Below are 23,844 nucleotides of genomic sequence, written 5' to 3' on the forward strand. Positions count from 1 at the left end.
TTCCATTTGACGGAGCAGCCTGTTCTCCCATCACAACTGTCAGAGTTGGATCTGTTGCTGAGGTGATTTTCCTTGTACCAAGGAAGCTCATTAATCATCTTTGGAGAGAGGCATCTGATGTGAGAGGAGGAAATTTCTGGTAACCACTGTTTTAAAGACTCTTCATAAGTTTATGTGAAAATTATTTTGACATTTGACTGTCAACAACATTTTAAACCTGTGTACCATGTGTTTTGATATAAAATCTATATTGCCAAACCCACTGTTTTCAGTAAGTTAAAAGAAATGATGAAGTTTAAGATGTGCATGACAACAAAAAAGCTCATTTTTCTCTATATCAGTTAAGGGATTATTTGTAGTTTATCTTGTTTCCTGTCTTATATTCAGTATAAGAAATGCCTTGGGGTTTTTTTCTCATATGAAAAATCAGTTGATTTTCATTTTGGTGATATTAATATAAAATTATTTTTGTGGTTGATTTCTCAGGCATATCTTTAATGTTACAGGATATGAATGCAAATACTCTGAAAATTGATGCAAGAATAAGTAATAAACTGGTTTTAATTGTTCATATTTTTATTTTTTAAATATGTATTGCTTTTGGGGGCCTTGGGGTTTTTTTGGTGATGGTGCTTATCTGATAATTTAAATCCTAGTTGAAGTATGTTGCCAGATTGTCTTCAGAAGGGCATGAAGTCAGCACACATGCTTCAGTAATATCTGGTTGTTTTACCCTTATGTTTCCAGTTGGCAATTTGAAATTATGGCTTCAACTGCACTTTAAATATGTGATAATAGCATGTGTTTCTAATAAGGGCCAGCACCATTTTGTTCAGATAGTGTGAATGGTTGTCACTCATATATGACAAATGCACCTTCATCTGCTTCTTTGATGGCCCCCTAAAAACCATACCCTCAAATCAGGCCGATGAAATTAGCTGCTGTGTAAATTGTGTGTCTGAGTGGTTCATTATCTAATCACCGTCAGAACCGCAGTGATAAAGTAGATTGAAACAGGGACAAGGTCTGCCAGATGATTTCAGGCCTTTTTTTTCCAAGCTCTGTTTCCCTTGGAAACACTAAGAGTCGTTCAGAACTTCAGAATTCTTTGTCTAGAACTTCTTTTTTTCTTAATGCATAAAATTGGTCCGCCAGTGAGAGCTGTCGGGGTGATTTGTAAGGTTTTCTTTCCATAAGTCTTTTAGTCATTACTGTGTGTATTAAAATGTTCTGCCATGTTCAATTTAGCTACTATGTTTGCTACTGCTAGGTTAGATACTGTTAAATACAGTGGTACCTATTTTCAGGAAAGTGCTGTGGCCTGTTCCTATGTATAAGAAACTCTTAAAGATGTGTTAAGTGCACTCCTGAAATGACAAAGTGCTAGTGCTTTTAAGTATCTGTATAAAGCTTTGGTTTCTGGAGTTGGCATATAAATTAACAGACTAAACCAGTATGATATAAAATATTGCAGGTGACAGTATGACAGGCCTACTGACTTTACTTTTTTCATCTCAAACTCTTGTGACCCTTAATAGTATGTTGTAAATATATATTTCTTGTGTTTTTAGCTTAATATGTAATTTAAGTGTTCTTTTGTTTTAGGAGCATTTGAAGATGATGATATCACTCATGTTGAAGGAAGTGTAGATCCTGTTCGTGACATTGAAATAATACATGAAGAACTTAGACTTAAAGATGAGGAGCTGATCATGCAGAGTATAGACAAGCTTGAAAAAGTAGCTGTAAGAGGAGGAGACAAAAAATTAAAACCTGAATATGTAAGTATATATATATGACCTATAAAAGTAGGTCATTAAGTACTCTCTATTGAATTGAAATTTTTGTGGGTTTGGGTTTCATCATTGGTCTCCCACATGTATAATACAAAACACTACTACTATTTTTGTGTGTAGTTTAACGTAATTTTTATTATGAGTTGAAAAATTATCAGAATTAATATTTGCTGTGTTGACAGTGATAAAGCTCGTTACAATTTTTAAAATGTAACTGTTATTTTCTTGCTAATATAGTTTTATATGAGAATTGCTAATGCTTTGTCAAACTTATATCAGTGTTTAGTTGTAGTTCAAAGTCCAACAGTCACTTCTGAATTATTCTTGCTGTTCTAGTCTGATGTTGGTACTAGTATTTCTGTAGCCATCAAGTGAATGTGTTTTCTTGGTGTGGTTGCACTTTGTTTCTTTTAGTGCATGTTAAATAAAGACTGCTGGTTGAAATTAATTTTAGAATGTTGTGGAAACCTGTTTAAATGAGCTCAATTATCTCAGGGTAGTAGTGGTGTTTCTTTGTAAATCAGAAATGTATAATAATTACCAACTTCAGAGTATATTTTTGTAAATGATTATTTTACTGCCAGTTGACTTTTGAGTCTGCTACACTTTGTCAGTAGTCATTAAATTTTATTTCATTAATCTTCTATAAATATTTCAGGTGGTATATAAAGTGCATTATCTAATTACTACAGCTTATCAGTGTGTAAATAGACTATTTATGCTTAACAATTAAGTAGTAAAAAAATACTGTTTTCTCCCATGGCTTTTTAGATACCAAGTAGTAAAAAAAAATGTCATATCAGTGCTGGTGTTTTAGTTTATTAGCATTGAAGTGCAAGGAAATTTATTGGCCCTACCTAGTGTTTGAAAGTGAATAGGAATTGAAAGTGAACATTCCTCCAAGATGTTGATCTTCATGATGTAGTGTTAAAAATTGCTACTTTGGTAGCTTCTGTTGGTGAAGAACTAGTCTTCTGTCTTGGAAAGTATTTATTCCCTGATTGGTCTAAGTCAGAAAAAATAGCTGTTGTTGGATGATATGAAGGCTTTCCTGCAACCCCAGAGAGAGAAGCAGTTATGCTTCCTTTAAGGTCTTAGCTGATGTGTCAATCCAACCTTGAGCACATGTGGACAGTGATTTTTATCTTTTACAAAAAGTTGCACCTGCTTAGAGGAATAGTGCAGCTTATGCCTACAGTTTCAAATAGCATCTTTCACCTTTTAATTCACATTAAAGAAAGGGGCAAGCAAAAATCCTGTCCATGGCAAATTCAAAATTCAGCCCAAGGCTAAATTTTACATCGGTATGAGATGATGAAAATGAGGAGCGTTGTGATGCTGTTCTGCCCCAGTCTTGAGCTCTTATTGCTTACTTTCTTGTGTGGCTGTCTTTGGAAACAGCTTTGTTTGGCTTCTCACATTGGAGATGTTCTCATCAAGTTTTTGAATGTACATCTGGATGCTTTGAGGGTTTCATATCATAGTCTTCCTGCGCTAAGGAAGAAGTCAGCATTTTTGTGACTGCAGAGAGACATAACTCAAGTGTGTTTTAAATAAAATTCTTAATAGTCATCATGTAAGTGTAGTGGGTGGTAGGTACAGTTACTGTTGTATGACAGAGATGTTCTTACTCATGTTTTAACTATAGGAAGTTGGTGTGTGTTTGAAAACAGAAAATGTCAGATTATTCTCAAATCAAGGGAGGCAGTAAATAAAAACCTCAAATCTAGAAATGTAGTTTAAATCAACTAATTTTTTTAATCTGCTTTATTAATCTCTCTTTACCCAGCTACAATTTCTCATCCTTTTCTTTGCTTCTTCCTTCAGTCTCCAAACTGTTATTTCATCTGTAGTTCACCTGTCAAAATGACTGTGTTATCTTGTGTTTGTAAGCTACACTTCTTGTCATTCCTTGCTGCTTTTATCCTTTCTTTTTAACAGATGCGCAGAAAACACAAGGTTCTTGAAGTCATGTTGCTCTTCCACCAGTTCTGTTCTCAGTAACAGCTGTTAGACTTGGCCAGTCTCAGCTGAGTTTGTTAACAACAATAGAGGTTTCAAAGGCATTAAATGGCTTTGTTTCATGGAAAGGGGTGGCTGAACAGAGCAGAGGGGCACAAATTAATGTTCCCCTTTAGACAAAGGCTGCACCTACTACAGTCCCTAGGGAATCCCTTCAGGGAAGTGCTGTGGGGCATCATGTCTGTGAGTCCTGCTGATCTTAGACCTTCTTGCTTGTTTTCCTTTGTGACTTACATGCTTGAATTGTAAGGTAGACAGTAGACTTAGTAAAATGGACTCTTTTTATGCTAAAGGCATGTGAAAGCTCTTCCTGGTTACTTTTTTTCTGGGTAAAATCAATCCTTAGGCCTAGTTACATGGCTTCTACAAATAGATCTGTGTGGTTGTAAGATTGTAACAGTGATTTTTGGGTTTTTTTCCAGCTACTAGAGGGGTTTATTTAGATGTTCAGCCAGTGGGTTGTGAGGCACTCCTGTACAGCTTGCTTTGTCTATTTTCCTTTTAACGTTTTCTGTTGCAGAGAAGGCCTATGGCTGCATTTTCATAGTGTACTGTGTGATTAACTGTGTGGTAAATGACTTACGGGTCTAGGAGAGAAACCATATGGTATTGGTGAACAAAACAGTTAAGAGACTTTGCCTCCCTAAAGCAGTAGCCAAATGTTAGGAGTGTCTTTTGCCTGTTTGATCATTCTGCATTTCTCGAATCTGTTGCATTTTGCAGTTAGCTTATTGGGCACAGAGAGATTTCCCTGTCCAGCACAATTTATAATGTTGTTTACGTGCAGCTTGCGCCTACTGTTCAAGGCTGCTTCTTTCCAGGGCAGAAAAGTAATTAAGAGACATTATAGACTAGAACTAATACTTTTTTTCAAACAGGTTGTTGTCCAAAAAAGGGGGTGGGGGAAGGGAGGCACTGGAAGAGAACTTTTCAGTATTTCACTTTTTAAGTTATTTACCAGTATAATATACTATTCTAATATTGCTAATATTCTGTTCTTTCCGTAGCAGAGGTGTGCAACAAATGGGTCTTGTTTGTCCTCTGAGTGTTCCTGGTCTTTTTCCCTTTCAGGAAAACTAGGGGGTTACAAGGGAAAAAACCAGTATTTATAGGTTGGTTTGGGTTTTGTTTTATTTTTAAGGCACAGTGTTAAAATATTAGTCTCTTTTTCGTTGTTTTCCTTTTCACATCCTTTTGGGAGTAGCTTGGTAAAGACACCTGAGAACATCTTAAGAATTTTAACTGGCTGAGAGTTGTGAAAGTTATGTGGTTCATTCAGATAAATGTATTGCAAGCTTTCTTACCTGTATCACTTTCAGACCTTTCACTGGCTTGCTTTCCTCTGCTGAAGAGAACTAGCACTTGAATTGCATTTTTTGTTTCTTTCCACTTTTTTTGAGAGCACTTTGAGATCTATTGAGGAAGAACACTATAAAATGTTAGAGAAAGAAGGTGAGGAAAGAAAAAGAACTAATATTGATCTTAGTCATGTATATTTTTCCTTTGGTAGTCTCCTGAATATAGCAAATAACCTTAATATGAAAGCTAAGGAAAAGTTACTGATTTCAGAGAAGCTATGATCAACGTGTGACCTATGTAATCTTATTGTTGGCATCAAAGGGGATTTCACTGTGTGTTTCATGAAACCTAACTCAAAGTAGAAGTCGTCATTCTTATTTTATAAATATGAATTGTTTGTGTTAGAGAATTCTATCAGTAAGCCTCCACAAGTGTAACTTGATAGTCTGAAATCTCCAAAAGGTTTAGGAGGGAAAAAAGAGAAAATTGTCAATCTATATCAGTCAACAGTTCTTAAATCTGAGATTTGTATTTGATTGCCTGCCTTCTCACACCTGTGTTCTAACTTGTTAATTAGTATTTTTCCTTCATGCAAGCCCACGTTGCATACAGTTGGTAAGTTCACCTTTGTGCAGTGACCTGGCTTGCAGTTGAATACAGTGTTAACTGTTCATCCTGTCTCTCAGAGAATTGATTTCTCAATCCCCTGTCAGCAGAAATAAAATAGCCAACTGCTGTTAAGGAGCCATCAATGAAATAATTTTCGAGTTCTACTTAAATCAATGATACAATGCGGTCCGAGATCAGCAACATGTAATGTTGCCATAGGCTTTGAATAGCTTCCTTTACACGTACGTTTTTGTCTGTTTTGCAAGTGTTCTCACTGCCTTCTTAGAAATGACTGTCTTCCTTTAATAAGGGTATTAGTCATTTAGACTCAGTATACCTTTAGATATTATTTTGGCTCTAACTTTCTAAAGAGACATTATAGAATAAAAATACCCCTGTTATTTGCATGTATTAAAACAGTATAAATATACTTTCAGAAAGCAATCAGAGTAGTTGTGATTTCATATTTTAAATCTGTCTGATGCTGGTATCTGCAAAGATATGAGAAAGATAGTGAGTTAAACTTTATTATTAGCTTATTATTCATCTGTCATTTTGCGTAGCAGGATATTTCAGAGTAAAATCAAATACATATTAATTTATAGATCAGAATGTACAAATTTTAAGACCTATTTTAAAACTATACATTTTTTTAAATATATGGGATTTTCAGGCCTGGAGACAGAAGTCTTGCAGTTAATACACTGTAATATAGTTAAGTGAACATTATTGCAGGATTCTCTTGCATTACTGTTCCCATGTGATTCAATTCTAGTCCTTAGAGACTGACCCTCTGTGGTAGATAGCTGTTCCTTCAGCCCTTTGTTAGTGCATCAGATTTTGAATTCCAGTGCAGAATAATTCTTAGTGGTAATGGTATCGTGATTTATATATCTTACTGCAAGAATGTTATTTATAGTTGAGTTCACGCAGATTATTAATGTTAGAGATATGAAGACAAATCTTTAGGGTCAGTATCAATGTCCACAGTGTTTAAGCTTCCAGTTTTGAAAGATGGCTTTTACAGTAGGTCAGGATCAATGTTCACTGCATTTGAACTTTGAGTTTTCAGTTGAATGAGGGGTGCTTCTATAAGTCATGTGAGATATCTAAATTCCATTGTTAAAGTCTGTCAATTTAAAAATAAGATTAGTTTTTCAAATCACATTTTGTAAGAGCAACAGTAATTGCAATTAGGAAAAGAACAGTTAGAGATTTCATTTTTAATGTAATAGTACCAGAACTATCTAGTGCATATTTAACTTACAAGGAGGGCATTAAGCTTTGTTTTGTTACTGTGATGGGTGATGAACCTAATAATTGATACAATGACATGGAGTGTAAGTATCTGTCAGTATATATGTACTATGAGGAGTAAAGCAAAATCTTCTTAATAATGTTTTAAGTAGCTTTAATCCCCTTCTTCCTCATCCATTCCATTTAGCTTCTTGGTCCTGATAATATGGTAATGGAAAGATTTTTTTTTGTTGTCGTTCATTTAAAATTACCAGTATGGCATGGGAGATACTTAACAAACAGCAGAGACTTGGTAGATTCAGTTTCTTCTCATTACCAATACATACTAGGTGAAAACGGAGTGAAAATCTTTCCTTACTGCGATATTCTGATGAATGGGATGGCGCCGAGCAGAATTTGCTGACCTCGTGCTGCAAGCACTTGCCAGAGTTCTCACGGATGGGTGAACACTTATTTCCTCTAACTGATGATGTCAGTTGGGAATTTTCACCTTTCTTTCATTTCAAGTTGAAGATAAATACAGTGATGAATTGTAATTCCCCCCCGCCTCCAGTTTCTTTGGTCTCTCTTTGTGAGGAGAGTTTGAGAGTCCAGTTTGTTCCACTGGAGATGGAGGAAAAGGAACAGCATACGTATACACTGTTGACATACTTACTGCTGATGGCTGTTAAAATTAGTAACTTAAATGTTAAACCATAGGAAATTGAGAAAATATTTATATTCTTAATGCATATAATTATGCCTAAAATCTTTAGTGGACCATTTACTGTGCTTAATGTGGTATTTAGAGGAAATTAAATTTTATTCTGGAGAACATTTGAATGTAACAGGAAAATTTTCACAGCAGATGTTTGTGAATTAATCTGTAGTAAAGCCTGACTTAAAAGTACATAATGTGTAAATAAACATTTGGATTTCTTCTGGTATTACCAGTAAACAAAGAGAAGTCAATCCTTAAATACTTTCTGTCAAGGCTGATCTTTACTGTGTAGATTTGAACAGTGGCTTATAATAATTACTTTTGTAAATAATGTCTCTTTGGGTATATCTAGATCTAAGCCATGCTGTAATTTTTAAATAGTATATACATATGCCCAAGTAACTCCATATATGAATAGTTGTTCTGAAAAAGACACCTTTTTCAATTGGCTTAATATCTAGAACAAACGCATTCACACATGGATTTATTTGAAAATAAGTATGTGTAGATTAATGCAGTAAGAAAAGTTGAGTGGAACTCTGGAGTTCATTTTACTTTTCCATGTGATTTCCCTGTTCTACATTTGTGAACTGCTAGAAATAATCACTTGTCAATAGATTGCTTTCTGTATTCTTGCCTGCTTTTTTCTTTGAGAAGCTACAAGTGGCTATATGATTTTAAGTATAATGCCTTAGAACTCACAAGCATGATCAACACAGGAGAATTTGGGGATTATTGACATGAATTACATTGCCTGGAATACTTGCAGGATGTTTTGGGTGAAAGTACTTGCTGTGGTTCATAAACATTATTGGCATCTAGCTCTGGGTAAATCTTGTATCATGTACAGCTTGTACTGGCTCTCTTAGAAGGTATTGAATAGAAGGAAGGATAATACACTTGTCCTAAATCCATTACTTCTCCTATTGTATTTTTATTAAAGTCAGTAAGCAAGGGAATTGTAAGAGATTAGATATTGTTTTGTACCACAGAGGAGCTCATTGTCACTCCAGTTGATGCAGTACCTGACTTGTTCTCTTTATTGCACCCAGCTGCTACAGCTTATTTAAGCACTTTACACAACAGAAAAACATGATCTAGCTTTTTTTTAAGCTGCAAAATTTGTCTTAATTATAATTTTAAAATACCTCTGGTTTTAAATATTGTTTTTACAATAAATTCTTACATTGTCGCTTCAGCCTCACTCTTAAATTGCCGGAAAACCTCCAGGAAGAGCAGATTGCTGAGGCTATGCTAAATTGAACTGAAAAAGGTTTCCAAGGAAAACCACGAGTAGGACGACAGTAGGCATGGTACACACCGTACACCTTGTGTTAACAAGGAAATTGGTGTGCATACAATAAACTGGGTTTGGTGGAGCACAGTTTAGTTATGAGTACTCTACCTCAAATGGCATATTTATATGTATCTGAAAAAAACATCATAACTATTTTGAAGGCCAGATGGAATGCTAATTATTATCTAGTTTGATCTCTTGTATATCCCAATTTAATTCTCACAATTGTGGTTAAAATGGAATATATATCTTAGGGGGAAAAATTAAACTTTATTTAAAAATTTCCTAGCTAGATATAAATTACTGTAACTTGCATAAGCTGTGCCAGTGATTATCTTTACTGTTTAGACAAAGCTTTAGTCTGTATTTGTCAAGCTTCAACATCCACTCATTTAATTTTTTTTTTTTTTTTTTTGTTACCTATATATATGAAATGCAGTAAGAATAAAATCATAAGATTTAAGCACATTGAGTCTTCATGTATAAGTACTTTTTGAAAACCTCTCTTTTTCTTCAGTTTTTCAGTATTTCAGATAAAAATGTAGAATTATTCATACTGGACATTTGCCTGTTTATATACTCAAAGACTGTATTAGTCTTTTAGTTACAGTGCAGTACATTTGCTTGCTATCCTCAAGTCTTCTCAGGCACTCTCACAAGGGGAAGTCCTCTACCTGGTAAATACTGTATCCACCTTCCCTTGTCACTCACCCATCAAGTGTATGAACTTGAATTTATTATATTGAAAAAAACCCTGTTTGCTTTTGTTAAATCTGTCTAGCAGCTCTGGTCACTACAGACATGATTCATGTTGTTAGTAATTTACTATTCTCAGAATCTGTGTCATTAACGTGATCTATTTTTGGCTGTTGATGAAAGATGATAACTAGCAAAATGCAAATAATTTGTTTGGAGTGCCACCAGAAACATGCTTATTGGAATTTCTGTTTACAGTTACATTCTGAGACCTACTGGTTAGGTGGTGTTGACTCTGTTTAGTGTAAGCAGTATTTTTTGAATTAAATACGTCACTGAGCTAGATTCTTTCGGGAAGTTGAATATATTAATTATACACTACTACCTTCATTATTGATATGTTGTACTGATTGGACTTCTGTATGAAATGAGGAGCTAAGAGCTACAGATTATGTTTCAGGTATTCCTTAGAGCTTTTGTGAGGTGCAGAGCAGTGAAAATGATAGAATTTTGGACAATTGAAGCATTTTAATAACTGTTTAACTGATTTTGAAGTGTTTACTGGGATCTGGACAGTTATTACATCTTGGAAGTTTTGAAGGGTATGAATAAGGTGTTGAGCAACACTATGCTTCCCCAAAACATCTCCCTTGATGAGGGGAAAAAAAAAAAGCCTACTGTACTCAGTTACTCTCTGTAGTAGCGGTGACTTTTGCACTGCCTGCAGGATCACGGAGAATTCACTTGCACTTTGAAGTGTGAAGTGATAATCCTCACAACTGCTTACTTCTTTATTAAATTTGCGGAAGTTAATTACATGCCCTGATAATTTACAACAAAAAACTCACAATTCTCTGATGCCAAGTAGGCAAGTGAGTTTTCCAAGTTTCAGTTTAGTCCCTCATGCTGTAAGAAGAATTTGGCATTGACACACATTATTACTATCATCCATCCAGAGAGTTTATTAATGTATGCACATTTTTCTACAGTATCTCATGAGCATGTCTTGACAAATCTCCTAAATGCAATTTAAATGTATTTCTTTATAGTATTTTATACTGTTGGGATTTACTGTAAAATTCCTGCATATCATTTGTGGGTTGACTACTTTCCACCTTTGGAAAATGACAGCAGGATGTAAAATCACTGTATTGCATATAGCTAAATATACTATAGTATTTATATGTACTAAATATATTGCCACAGATATAGTCAGAAATTAACTGGTGTTTAAAACAGTGGTATTTGATATTCCCGAAGTTTGCCGTATTTCAAATGCCTTTGCAACTGTAAGTAAATTGGATTTTGGAGGGGGTTTTGATGGCTTTTTAAATGGTCCTTGCTCTAATGTTGCTAGCTGAAAAACAGAACAAGAATATGCCTCTCATCAAACAAGAAGTGGATCATTCTGCTGGTGACAGATTGACCTCGAAGTGTGCAACTGGGGAGGCCAGTTCTAATAAAACAAAGTGGATCATTGCTCTGTATTCTGTTATTAAGCATCTCAGAGTTAACTAGAGTAGTGATTAAATGTGTTTTAAATGACTGTTACAGTGATAGTGAAGATAAAAAGGTCACTTCATACTCTTTCACCAGGCCTAAACAGAAGCAATTAATAAAACTAAAAATGGTGCTATATGAGATATAACCTGAAAATTTACTTCTTGCTTTTTGTGTGTTTGACTATTGGGGCAGCTGAGTGAAGTAGTAGTATGTGGAAACAACTGCCTTTCTTCATATTGTCACTAGTATTTAATGATTTCTTGTTAAGGGATCATATAAAATCTCATTTAAATGGAACACCACCATTGATGCAGGGGCTTCTGAGTTCATCTCTCTCTTTTTTTTTTCTTTTTTTTTTTTTTTTTTGTTTTTTCTTTTCTGGACTGTCTACCTTACATTCTGCATGGTTAACTGCCCAGACAGTCCGTCAAAGAAAATTGACTTTGGCTGAATTTCTAGATTTTTACCTTGTGTCTTATTGCCTCACCAGCTTCAGACATAAACACTGTTATGTGCTTTAAGTTTCCATCCTTTAAGCTAAATAAAGTTTTCCAATACTTTGTCACCTTCTCTGTAAAACCAAAATAAAATTGCAAATACATAGCTGTTGGTTGTCACTGGCATATTCAGTTGCCAGTCAGCCTTCCCTGCAGAAGTTAGCCGTGTAATTACTCCTTTACAACAACAGTTGCAAACAGCATCAAATCAGGTACCCAAATGAGAACTCTGAAAAATTAAGTCTGTACCAAAGTGGTTGTAGATGTGTTACTGTAAGTAGCAGGTGAATGCTGAAGAGAAGTTCTGATTGTCTGCTGTGTGCTCTAGATAGGCTTTAGAAAGAGCAAACTTTATTTGCTGCGTTGATGCTTGAAATTTTCTGGAGGTTGTATATTTTGTAGCTACCCTTACCGTGTGATTAAAAACCATTTCCTTGCTGCTTAAGCCTAAAAGATTGGCTTTGATAACTTGTGCTATAATGTTTTTTTTCTGTCAATTTTTTATCGATTCCAATTTATATGGAGTAATGCGTTGCTATTGTGGGGGAACTGTAATGCTGAAAGCCATGTGGTGGGTGCCTACAGTAGTAGTTTAAAACCCGAAACAGTGTGTAATTGGAATTCCTTCACTGCTGAACAGGAATCTTGGAGATTGTGATGATTTTTATATATCTATTTAAACAAAAGCAGAGGATAAAGGTCTTAAATGAAATGTACCTATTGCTAGAATTGCTTCCTTTATCTTGTTTATGCTGATTAATTAAGAAATAAAAAGCACATAGGGTTAAAGATAAGATGGTACCACTGTTTTCTTCTTCATGTGTAATCTTGTTGCATGTCTCTACATAAGCTGTTCTGGCCACTCATCATAGTAACCAGCTGGGCCATTTCACCTGCTGGAGCCATTAAAGAGGACTCTCTCCCCCTAGATTAATCCCCTCCGACATTAGTTTTTTGCTCTGACAACTGGAGCAGGCATTCAGAATTTGCAGGTGGCCAGTGTGACGCACATAATTGCCTACAATTTTAGGCAATGAATAAAAATGGTCTACATTACTTGTCAAAGGTTGTATATGCAGTGCCAAGTGAGATCTATGGGAAGCCTTTTAGGGTTTAAAGAACAGTTAATAGCAAAGCTGCACAGTGCTTTTTTAATCATAATGCATTTGTAATATAGCACTTTGATCTTCTCCTTGTAGGAAATGGTGTTATATTAGCCACTTTTAAACATTTATGAGTGAAATTCAGTTATAGGAGAGTAAAAGTGATTATTCTTAGGCAGAACATGTTAGATTTCATTAAAAGTTTTAGCTTGCCCCTTCCTTGTTAAAATCTGTGGGGAGTCCTGTTCCTGGAGGGTTTCAAATCAGGATCTGAAGATTTAGAAGAGCTTTTCCTTTTTTTTTTTTTTTTTTTTTTTTTTTTTTCTTCACTAAAGCAACTGCAAGACTGGAAAAGACTGTAGTAAATACTGATGTTGTTTGTGGTTGTTTATAAATGTACTTCAACTGCATAGCATTAAGCACAAAAACCCTGTGCTCAATGGTTTAGGGAATGTTTCCTTGTATTTTAAAGATTCTAATTCTCAGTTGTGTCAATTATAACCTAAAAATGCATTATTTAAAGCATGATCATAAATTATCTACAACAAAAAATAGGCAACTCTAAAATGTACTACTCCTAGAAGAGCCGAGTTTGACCTTTCAGACCCAAGAGCCTTTTATTAACACCTGCCTGTAAGGAGAACCGTGCCACACGCAGCTTTCGGATTCACGACCACAAAACTGATGAGGAAAGGCTTGAAGGGTTCAGTTTGTGTCACTTGCTGTTTGCCGTTTCCATTTCACAGATGATTAATCTTTCTGTGAAGAAAGGCCAGAGAAACAAAGCACATTGGGCTCTTCCTGCAGTTACTCCTTCTGAATGCACACTAGCTTGCTAACTAAAAGGCCTTTAGATTTCCTGCCGAGAGAGATGTTCTGAAAGTGAATGCAGCTGGTTGGAGGTCACCAGTGCAAGGCTCTTGCCATTGTGTAATGGAGGCTTTGGCAGGTTTCATTTGGGGGGGGGAGGGAGAAGGTGTTGGCGAAAAATTAATGTGGAATAAAAAGGGCTTTGGCCATTTGAATTAATTTCTTGAAGGGTGGATCATCAATAATAGGCTCAATTTCTTTTGCTCACAATTTAAAAAAAAAGATATTTGCTGTGTTTTTTCCCACCTATTCCCTTTTCTTAATGGCATGTTTATATTGTACGTGGTCTCTCCTGCTGGATGCTGAAATGTCGCGTCTTACTGAGTTTGAAAAGCAATCTAAAATGTACTGATTTTTACATATATTTTATGAACTCTGCTAATTTTCATAGTGGTGAGAGATAATACTTGAGTATTGTGTATTTAACCTCTTAATTGTGGGATTTGTATTGCTTTAATAATCGATATTGGTCTGTAGTGACTTCTAAAGCAGCAGTTTCTATTTTTCTGGGAGAGTAAAAATTTGTTTTTAAGAGGCATTATCAAATTTTTAATTTTGAATCTTAACATACACACGCCTTGTTTATGGAAGAGAATGAATGGTCTGATATCCAGCTGAGTTTTTGACTTTGTTTTTTCTTGATCTTGCATAGGATGTAATGTGCAAAATCAAGACATGGGTAATAGATGAAAAGAAAGCTGTCCGCTTCTATCATGATTGGAATGACAAAGAGGTAGGCTATAAATATTATCCCATGAATTGACTTTTAATTTTGCTACCTGTTACTGTATTTTTTTAAGGGTTTTTTTAGATTTCATATTGTATTCAATGCTAAATTTATCAGCCCATTCGGTGTTTGTTAGTGATCTATATATTACACTTTAATTCTGTTGCCTTCTCAGACATGCCATGAGGAGAATGGTCATAAAATTAACTCAAGTTGGTATATCTTGTTTGTAAAATTCTCCTCCTGTATTTTCACTTCTAGATTGATGTTTTGAACAAACATTTGTTTTTTACTTCAAAACCGATGATCTACTTGGTTAACCTCTCTGAAAAAGACTACATTAGAAAGAAAAACAAGTGGTGAGTGTGTTCAGGTTAAATATCTAAATCGATGTTTCTATTTCACATTTTTCAATGGTGAATATTTTCTTGTATGTTGAAGATCACAAAGGACATTAATTAAGAGGAATAAAAACTAACGTTGCACTTTTGTTACTTGTAGTTAAGTAGCATGTCAATGGGAGCATAATGCATATGGCGAAGCCCTGAATGAAAGTGCAGAATAGAAAAGAATATGCTTTCCTTTTTTGTTTTCACATGAATCCATTAACTGTGAAAAAAATAGATTTGATTTAGAAGTTCTTATTTAAATAAACATATAGTTTTATCGTTTTATATAATGCTGATTGAGCAACATCTTTTTCATTGCGAAGGAATGAATTGAATGACAGAGGACTAAAGCTATGTGAATTGCAGAGCACTCTTTCAAATGTGGCAAAATTTCTTATTTTAACAGTACTCTTCTGTTTGTAGTTGGGTGCCTGGCTTCCTTGCCACTGCTTCTGTTTGCTTAAGGTTTACAGGCCTCTTTTCATGGGCTTTAATGCCTTGAACAGCACAGATTTTAGTCAGGTATTCCTGGCATCAATATTATGACTTAAGTACATGGTGGTTGCGAAATCAGTCTATCAGACATTCAATGAACTGGATGAAGATCCAGTCCTAACATGGTAGACATATGGTGGGAATCTGCTGTTAAGAGGTACAGCATTTAGCATGTCATTGGAAGCTCTAGGTGGGATAAACAGATAAAGGTTTGTGGAGGAGGGAACAGATTAAGTAGTATACAATGAAAAAAAACCTATGGCAGTATATTTAATTTAAAAAATAACCAAGAAACAAACCTTTTCTTAGTATTCAGATCCTTAAATGTTGTACTTGTGAGATACTTTGAAGATGTATAAACGTATGTTTGTGAACAGATATATGCATGTTACTCATCCAAACAAATCAAAAGTATCTAAAGCGGAATATCTGAATTCTCCTGAAGTACACCCTCTGTTTCTCCCTGTACTTCATTAAGTACTTAGATGCACATGGTTTCAATTTTCCATTAAAAATTCTCATTTCCATATGATATCAAAGAGTGAGAAGGCTTTAAACTGAAAAATAAACATTCATAGACTGGAAGCCAAAACAATAATTAATGTCAGATGGTTAACTCCAATAAATCATTAGAATAAATTCTGTGAAATTACTGCAACTAAAACTGTCCTTCTGATACTCCGAGACATTTTGTGTTACTATTAAAGAACAAAATTTAACCTATTTAATAACAAAGCCTTTCAGCTCAAAATGCAGACCTTGGAATAATCTTGATAACCAATGTCATAATGTAAGCTTTTTATATTTGACCAAATTTTATAATTTTAAATTTGTTCCTCCTTTGAATGCTTTTGATGATTTAAACATTAAAAGTGATTCTAAGCAAGGAAGTCTTTAAAATCAGGATAGTAGTATTTGCTCTGTTACTGTCAGGTGATATTTTTTTTGAAGTACAAATATTGAGGTTTCCTAAGGTTCACTATAACAGTATACACGTGGAAGTTTATGTGAAAATGGATGAGTTGGTTTCCCTGTCCAAAAAAGGATCTGCGCACCTGTATTTGGATGATTACAGGTAGAGCTCACTGGCTCTAATTGTACAGTAAATACCATTTCCCAGACCCTAATGGTAGACAGACTACTTAGGAGACGCCAGTCTGTGATTTAGCTGTCGCCAGTCACCCCATGTTTTTTGTGAGACTAGTTGTGATGATGACATAGTTAAACTCAATTGAAAGCAAATCTTTGTATAAATTGCAATTTTTAATTTGTAAAAGATCAGATGTTTGAGTTGAGGAGTCATATAATGAAATGGTTTAACTGTTTCTATTACAATTAATGATTTAGTTTTTAAAAAGTATACCCACATCTCATGGATGTGAGTGTAATTGTAGCTGAAAGATCAAAGCCTGGGTAGCTGAGTGATGTTCCAGAAGAGAATTTACCACATAGCCATTTTCAGTACAGTTTCTGCCTCCTGCTGTTCCTATTTTCCCTCAAGCTAGCCATTGACTACCCCCTGTGCATCCCTGCTCGTAAAAAATGATTGAGGAAGTATTTGTCATGTATTTATGAGTGGGAAACATTGTGTGATAGGGAAAGGCATCTACTAGAACCAGAAAGATTGCCATTTTCTTTCATTCAGCCACTCTGCCACAGCTTTAAATCCTCTGTTTATGCAACATAGCTTTTATATTTAAGAGCAGAATAAATGTTTTCTATGAAGGATGCTAACGGTAGGCTTTTGTCATTTGTGTGGTGCAAGCAGATGTAAATGATTAGGATATATTTTACTGTTAGATGCCACTTAATTTGTGATTTTTATTATTATTTTGAGGAGTAGAGGTTCATATTTGAAATGCAAGCCACATTTAGACTAGTCGTTCAACTTGAAAAGTTTATTTCTGAACTTAATTCATAATATTACTATAACAAAAGTGAAGTTAATGCAGGAAACTCAGCAGTAAAATGTTTTCATAAGACTTTTACAACCATCAGAGTGTTTAAAATGGCAAAGGAGAGGAGAGGCTTTTTGATTGTGGGTAGAGGCGCAAACTAAAATTGCTTTACTGGGTCACTCTTTCAGAATTAATGAACATTTTAATTGTTAGTTAAAACACAAGTGCTAACATATTATTTTTCAATCCAAGAAGAGAAGAAAACACTGTGAAAGATAGGACTATTGTGTGTTTGAGTAGGTGTGTTGACCTTTTGAAAGATGTAAAAACTGGAATGGCTCCAAGCAGTTACTTGCTGGTTTTAACAATGTTGAATTAGTCATTCAGCTGATTTATGATTAAGACCTAGCCCCTGAAGAGAAGCTGACATGGCAGCTGTGTTAGTCGCACTTGTGTTATGATCAGATGACAGTAATCATGATGTTGTATGGGGGAATCCACTGAAACCATTCTTACTACATATTGCTGTGCTCTAAATGAATGCTTAAGCCCTTCTTTTAATAATTCCTAATGGTTTTTATATGGATCTAGTACCTTAACATGGTATACATGTATTTGAGTTTTACCATGAAAGAATTCTCAATAAGCCTCTTAATTTTCAGTTAAAACTGCTTTCTGAGTCACAGGATGTCACATAAATCCAGGACATGAAATTTATCAGTCCTTCACCTAGTTAAAGGTGAAGGACTACATTTTAGTCTTGCTAAAGAGGATGCTTTTAGCAGGTCATAATATGGATTCCAATTATGAAATATATTGAGCTAATTAATGAGCATATGTAGTGGCCCATGCTATTGTATTTTGGACTTACTCTTTACAGTGAGCACAAGGAATACTGTATGTGTCAAAGCTGCATAGACTGATCTTTTGACTCAACTTCTCAGGACTAAAAAGCAAATTTTTTCATCCTATGCATAGACTGTAATTTATAGAGCTGATTATGCTGCTAAATATTTTCTAGTATCTATAGCATCATAATTAAGTCATCTGAGACTTGATATGGATTTTTGAACATTGTTTTCTCTAACGTCATTCAGAATTGTTGAATATCCAAATGTTAATGTTACTTTAAAGGGCTTGTTTCTTAAAATGTTATGGTAGACATTCTGTTAACAAAAATAAGTTGGGTGTTGATGGAATAGGGTACCTTTCTTGAAGTATTTCCTGCGTTATTTAGAAAGATGGTATAGACGTCATAATAAACAACCTTTTTCCTGTTAATTTTTATGGCATTTTTAATGTTCTTAAGATAGAAGAGGTATAATTAGGTCAGATGAAGGGTCTATGTTGTTTGGTATCATGTTTCTGACAGGCCACTAACAGATGTCCAGGGAAGATTATAGGAACAGATTAAGCAAACAGAGTATATGTGTCCAGCTTTTTGCAATCTGTTATTGTGGAACTGACTAAGCCAGATATGATATACTTGTGGTTAATAATTTTTGACTGATTTTTATTCTATGAATTTAGCCACTGACCTTTTGAACTCAAGTATACTTTTGGCATCCCAATATCCTGAAGCAAGGACTTCCACAGTTTAACTATGTGCTATATGGAGAAGTACTTCCTTATGCTTGTTTTGGATCTGTCACATCATAATTTCATTTGATGCTTCTTAGATCTTGTAGTATGAGAGTGAATAATCCTTTTTTATTCATCATTTCCATATTGCTTCAGATGTTCCAAATATTAAAAAAGAGGAGGGGAGGGAGAATCTGACATCAAGAAAGAAATATCAAGGGTAAAGTACAGGAAGACTCAATAGATTTGAGTATGAATTAATATGCTTCACTCAGTTTTTCACTTTTAAGCTAACTAGGAATGAAAGTTATTACCTGGTGGCAAATGGAGACTTGGTGTTCTTGGTTGTATTTCTGTGGGTATGTGCCCAATCATGGAATAGATCTAATAGTTGTGTGTTCACTGTCTTATCAAAAGAGCAAGGCCATGTCCTGTCCTGGTAGAGCAAGAGGATGGTGACAGGAGAAGTAGTGCTATTCAAAAGGTTTCCATGGCTTCAGTACCCTGTTAAAAACAAGAAAAGAAAACTTGAAGCTCAACAACAAAACTCCCATGTGGTCATAAACCTCCGCTTCCACCCTTAAATAATGTCTAATTTTTGAGAAGCCCTGGAGATACTGCTTTTGTACAGACTCCTCTTAAATTGGTTAGCAATAAATATTTTATCTCCATGGTAAAAATAAAAATTAGTGAAAGTTCTTCTTATTATTTTACCTGCATTTTGGTTTGAGACCTTTCAAAAAGACACTTTAAGAGAAATAAAGATTAATGGAAATTATAATAGTAACATGACATCATGACATACCTTGAAGCAAAACACTGTTTAACAAGCAGTATAAGGATATGTACATTTAGGAACCTTAGTAAATAAATTTGCAGGAAATAAAGTTAGGGAAAGAAGAGCTACAGCCCAACTCCGTCTCTTTTGCAACTAGAAATATGGTGGCTCCATAGAAGTGTGAAACATTTCTGTCTTAGTCCCACAGAAACATAATCTCCTTTCACTGTCCAAGTTTCAATCCTTTTCAAATGCTGTCTGAAATTGATGAACTTTGCAAATTTTGCTAAGAACAAATAAATTCCCATTTGGACCAAATACTTAAAAGTTGTTCCTCTTGTAAAATGAGGGATGTTGCTGTTTATCTCTGCACCACAGAGGTTCATTAACAGAATTACCTCACTTAAAGCAAACAGTTATTTGCAAACACCAGCATATTAGTTTTGTAGCCAGATACCTGAGTGAGGACAGAATGCAGTTTCCACTACCTTCAGTTTCTGAATTACATCTATTTTTTGAATTATGGTAAGTGTATATTTAAATACCCTGTAGGTGATAGTCATGAATATTTAGGTAAATAAACTTTAATTTTATAAATATATTTGCGAATGTATTCGATGTAGAATTATTTAAATCAGAAGTTGTAATGCCATCGTGATATTGAGGTGTTTTCTTGACATAACTGCCTAATGATTTTAAGATTGTTTTCTATGCTGACAGATTTGGAAAAATTAATATTTTAAAAATATGTTGCACTTCTTGTCTCTGCCTTACTGCTGATTTTTTAAAATATTAAAAGGTGATTTATATTATCTGCGTATAAATGGAGTTTTGCATACACAAGTTGTGAAGTCAGAAACTCAAAAGTTTACAAGATCCAGAATTTGGGCTTCCTGTTGCACCTTTACTGCCTGATTGAGAGTACCTTACAGCTCAGGTTGTTTTAACTAGAGGATGACGTATGTTTTCATTTTCATAGGGCACTTACCTACTGTAGTAGGCAATAGTGCATGCTATTTGCTTAATACAGTTATTCTTTATGTCTTATACAAATTAATTAGTGAATATGTATTAATTTATCATCCATCAACCTAATGGTGACCTCTTCTTTCCAGCACCTTTGCCTGACATTGCCAGTTGACTTCTTGTAGACTTCTGTTGTGCCAATTCCAGTGACTTTTCATTTAATTGTTCTGTCTATCCCAAACTTCATTTGCTACCCTTTTCCCAGCTGACATGTTCTCCATGGGTCTTTGCCAGATTGACTCTCCCTCTTCTCTGATTTCATCCTATTCTTGCTGGCTTAGTTCCACTCCAGATCGTTTGGTCTGGATGATTTCTGTCATCAGACTTCCTGCTTTGCTTTGCTTTCCTTTGCCTCCCCCTCTGGAGTCCCCTGTCTGAATGTGAATGCATATTGTTTGGGTAGCAGCAGGTGTTGGGGATATGTCTTTAAGCATGGGGAAGATGGATCCCTGCTCTCGGGTCCAGTGTGTAGCCTTGCCCCAGACACAAAAACACCTTCCAGAAAAAGTCTAGCCTCACTCCAGTGATCCACTTGTATGCAGGTGCTGTGGGTTATGGGAAGAGATTAAATCACTGAGACTCCAGTGTTAAGTTTGACCAGTTTTGCTGCTGAGGACACTAATTTCTGATTTGGATGGAGTTTTGCATGAGTGCCATAGTTTATATCTGATACCAAGTTTGCTCCGCACCAAACAAAACGTCTTGGCTCCTAAGCATTAGGACAGTAAATCTTTCCAAATAAAAAGTTTCTGGGATATTTTAAACATGGGGAATGCTGTCTGATGAAGCTTTTTTCAGAAGTTTCAATCCACCTGGTTACAACATGGTGCTTATAAATAGCTAAAGTGTAGGTTGTGAAGTCAGGAAATAAAACTTCAGTAATTTATTTTGGGTATTTTGAGTCTTGAAACTGGTAAGAAGGGGGGTGGTGGTGCAGTGGAACCTCCCGGTTTTTGGGAAGGCCTGTCCGGGGCAGATAAAGGTAGTTTCAGGCTATTCTTACAACTCCTCAAAGGCCACAGACTATAGAGAACAAGATGACCAGAGTAATGAAGAACAGTTTCTGCAATTTTGTGATACATGAGAGCCCAGCATACCACAACACCAAACACCAGCCTGACACAGCCATACCCCAGCGAGCCTCTGGTATTCTCTGAGAGTATCCGTGTGCATCAAGCTGATTATACTGTCAGAGTAACGAACTGTGTCCTGATGCTTTGTATCGGTAAGGCTGTGCTGAGTGAAAGCAGCTATAAGTAACTTTTCAACTTCAGTGCTGTGTGTATGATCGCTGTCTTGCCAGCTGCAGGTCATACCAAACCTCCTTTTGAACAGTTCAGCTTTGCTTCCCATCTTCTGTTTCTTTTCTTCTCTCTCCAGATGCTCTTTGCAGTGTTTTTATTTTTTTTGGCTGTCATCATCATAATTTGAGCTGTTTGCACACAGTTCTGTGGGTGCAGTTGTAACATTGAACAACCACAGCTTTGAGTTCGGATGCTCCACTAGTTTTATAGTTTGCTTGTGTATTCGTATGAATTGCTACCTGCTAATAATACTTCTTTTAATCTGCCGTGGCAGTTTGGAGAATCAAGTATGAATCAAGTGTGATATTTTATTTAAACACTTGGATTTTCATAGGCAAAATCTAAAGCAGCAGATGATGGCTTTCAACAAGCAAAAACTTAACTACTTATACAGTGATCCAAGCCTGTGCAGGGCAGGAAGGGGCATCTTTATTTGTATATACTGTCTGAACACTTTAGAACTTTGTTTCCTCCCGGTTTTCATTGGAATTGGGACTTTTCAATAAATATTTTTGTCATCTTTATAAACACATCTTACTCGATATATAGTACTAGAGGAAAAAATAATCAATTCATTACACAACTGTGCATCATTCAGTGTGTAGATCATGAGCAGTGAAGAGAGAGATTTCCACAGAAAAATGTTATGTGATGGCACTGTGAAAGACATTGTGAACTTTGTTGCAAAATCATTGCAATGCAACATTTTCCTGACTGGATGGATCATGAGATACAACATCCTTTTCAAACTTCAAAGACTGCTTAAATTGCTCAGAAACAAACCTGTGATGCTGAAATATGTATGAGTAGCAATTTCATTATTGCGTAGTGGATTTGGATAAAGCAGAGCCTAATAAGTGCTCTTCTTTCTTCCCATTATGGTGCGTAAAGGGCTTCCTTCAATTTTCTACTACTTACTTTCCGCTGTTTGGAAAACTTGTGCTGTATGTCTCAGTTTTCCTTACTGTTACCCTGAAAATGTTGGTGCTGGTGAAATCATAGACAAAATGTTTTTGGGAAATGTTTTCTACTTTAAAATCAAGTTACCCAATAAAAGTACTGATACTGTCTAGTAATTGCAGATTTTTTAATGGAATTCTATCAGTAATTTATCTCCTGAATGATGTCTGCCAAGAAAATATGTGTTCTGTCAGTTTTCTTTTTTCAAAGGCTTTCCAAATCTGCTTGGAGTGATTTAAGTGTATGTTGTGTGCAGTTGTGGTCCTTCACTGAACACTGCTCTCACAGACTTAGTTGGCTAAGCAATGTGCAGCTTGCTTGCCTGAATGCAGATTTCTAGTTCTTTGAATCAGTTCTTTAGAATGTTTCCCTCTTGTTTATTGTAGGTTAGAGCATAGCATTTGACAGTGTATAGTTTTATATAGTTTTACTCTACTAGTTTTACTGGCAACTGAGTTTGAGAATTTTCAGTAGCTTGGTATCTTTTCTGATACTCTGAAGTGAGATTTTTAGCTTCAGCGTCTCATCTTTCTTTTTATGGCTTATGTTTTTAAATTCAGACTAACTTCTGTTCAGGAGAATAGGCATCTCTTTTTCATAGTACTCCAAGCCAGTGCAATCTTAAACACTGAAATGGGAAAAGTGAAAGAGAAACAATGTTTTTCTCACTTTGTTACAGAATGAAAGAAACGGAAAGGGCAGGCAACTTAAGAAGGCAGCTTTTATACTGAGGACCAGATTCTGTGATTTACAGTATGTTCCAGTCCAGAGTTGTTAGTCCTGAGCATCATCAATGCAACCCCATCAGCAGGTCCTCAGGGATTCTGGAGACTAGAGTAGTAACCACCATATCAGTGCTATCATCTCTCTACAATATCATTACCTCAGATTCAGATTTCACATCCTACTTCTAATGGTAAATAGTTCATTAATGATCTCACTCTTACTCATTTTAGAGCAAACCATTTTGACTGTGCTTGTAAGCCTGTAGATGTTTGTGTGTCAAAATTCCTTTCACATTTCAAGTTCCTGATGAA

At 35.4% G+C, this 23,844-nt stretch overlaps 1 protein-coding gene across 1 annotated transcript in view; it reads left to right on the top strand.

Moving 5' to 3' along the window:
* Positions 1-23,844, top strand: part of OLA1 (Obg like ATPase 1) — a 101,074-nt gene that overhangs the window by 46,402 nt on the left and 30,828 nt on the right. Inside the window, exons 5-7 of the mRNA XM_026852437.1 lie at positions 1,606-1,781; positions 14,302-14,382; positions 14,638-14,735. Of these exons, the coding sequence (XP_026708238.1) occupies positions 1,606-1,781; positions 14,302-14,382; positions 14,638-14,735 (355 nt within the window). The remainder of the gene's footprint in view (positions 1-1,605; positions 1,782-14,301; positions 14,383-14,637; positions 14,736-23,844) is intronic.

The sequence above is a fragment of the Athene cunicularia genome (assembly GCF_003259725.1).
Source record: "Athene cunicularia isolate RWA chromosome 7 unlocalized genomic scaffold, athCun1 chr7_part1, whole genome shotgun sequence".
Lineage (NCBI taxonomy): Eukaryota > Metazoa > Chordata > Aves > Strigiformes > Strigidae > Athene > Athene cunicularia.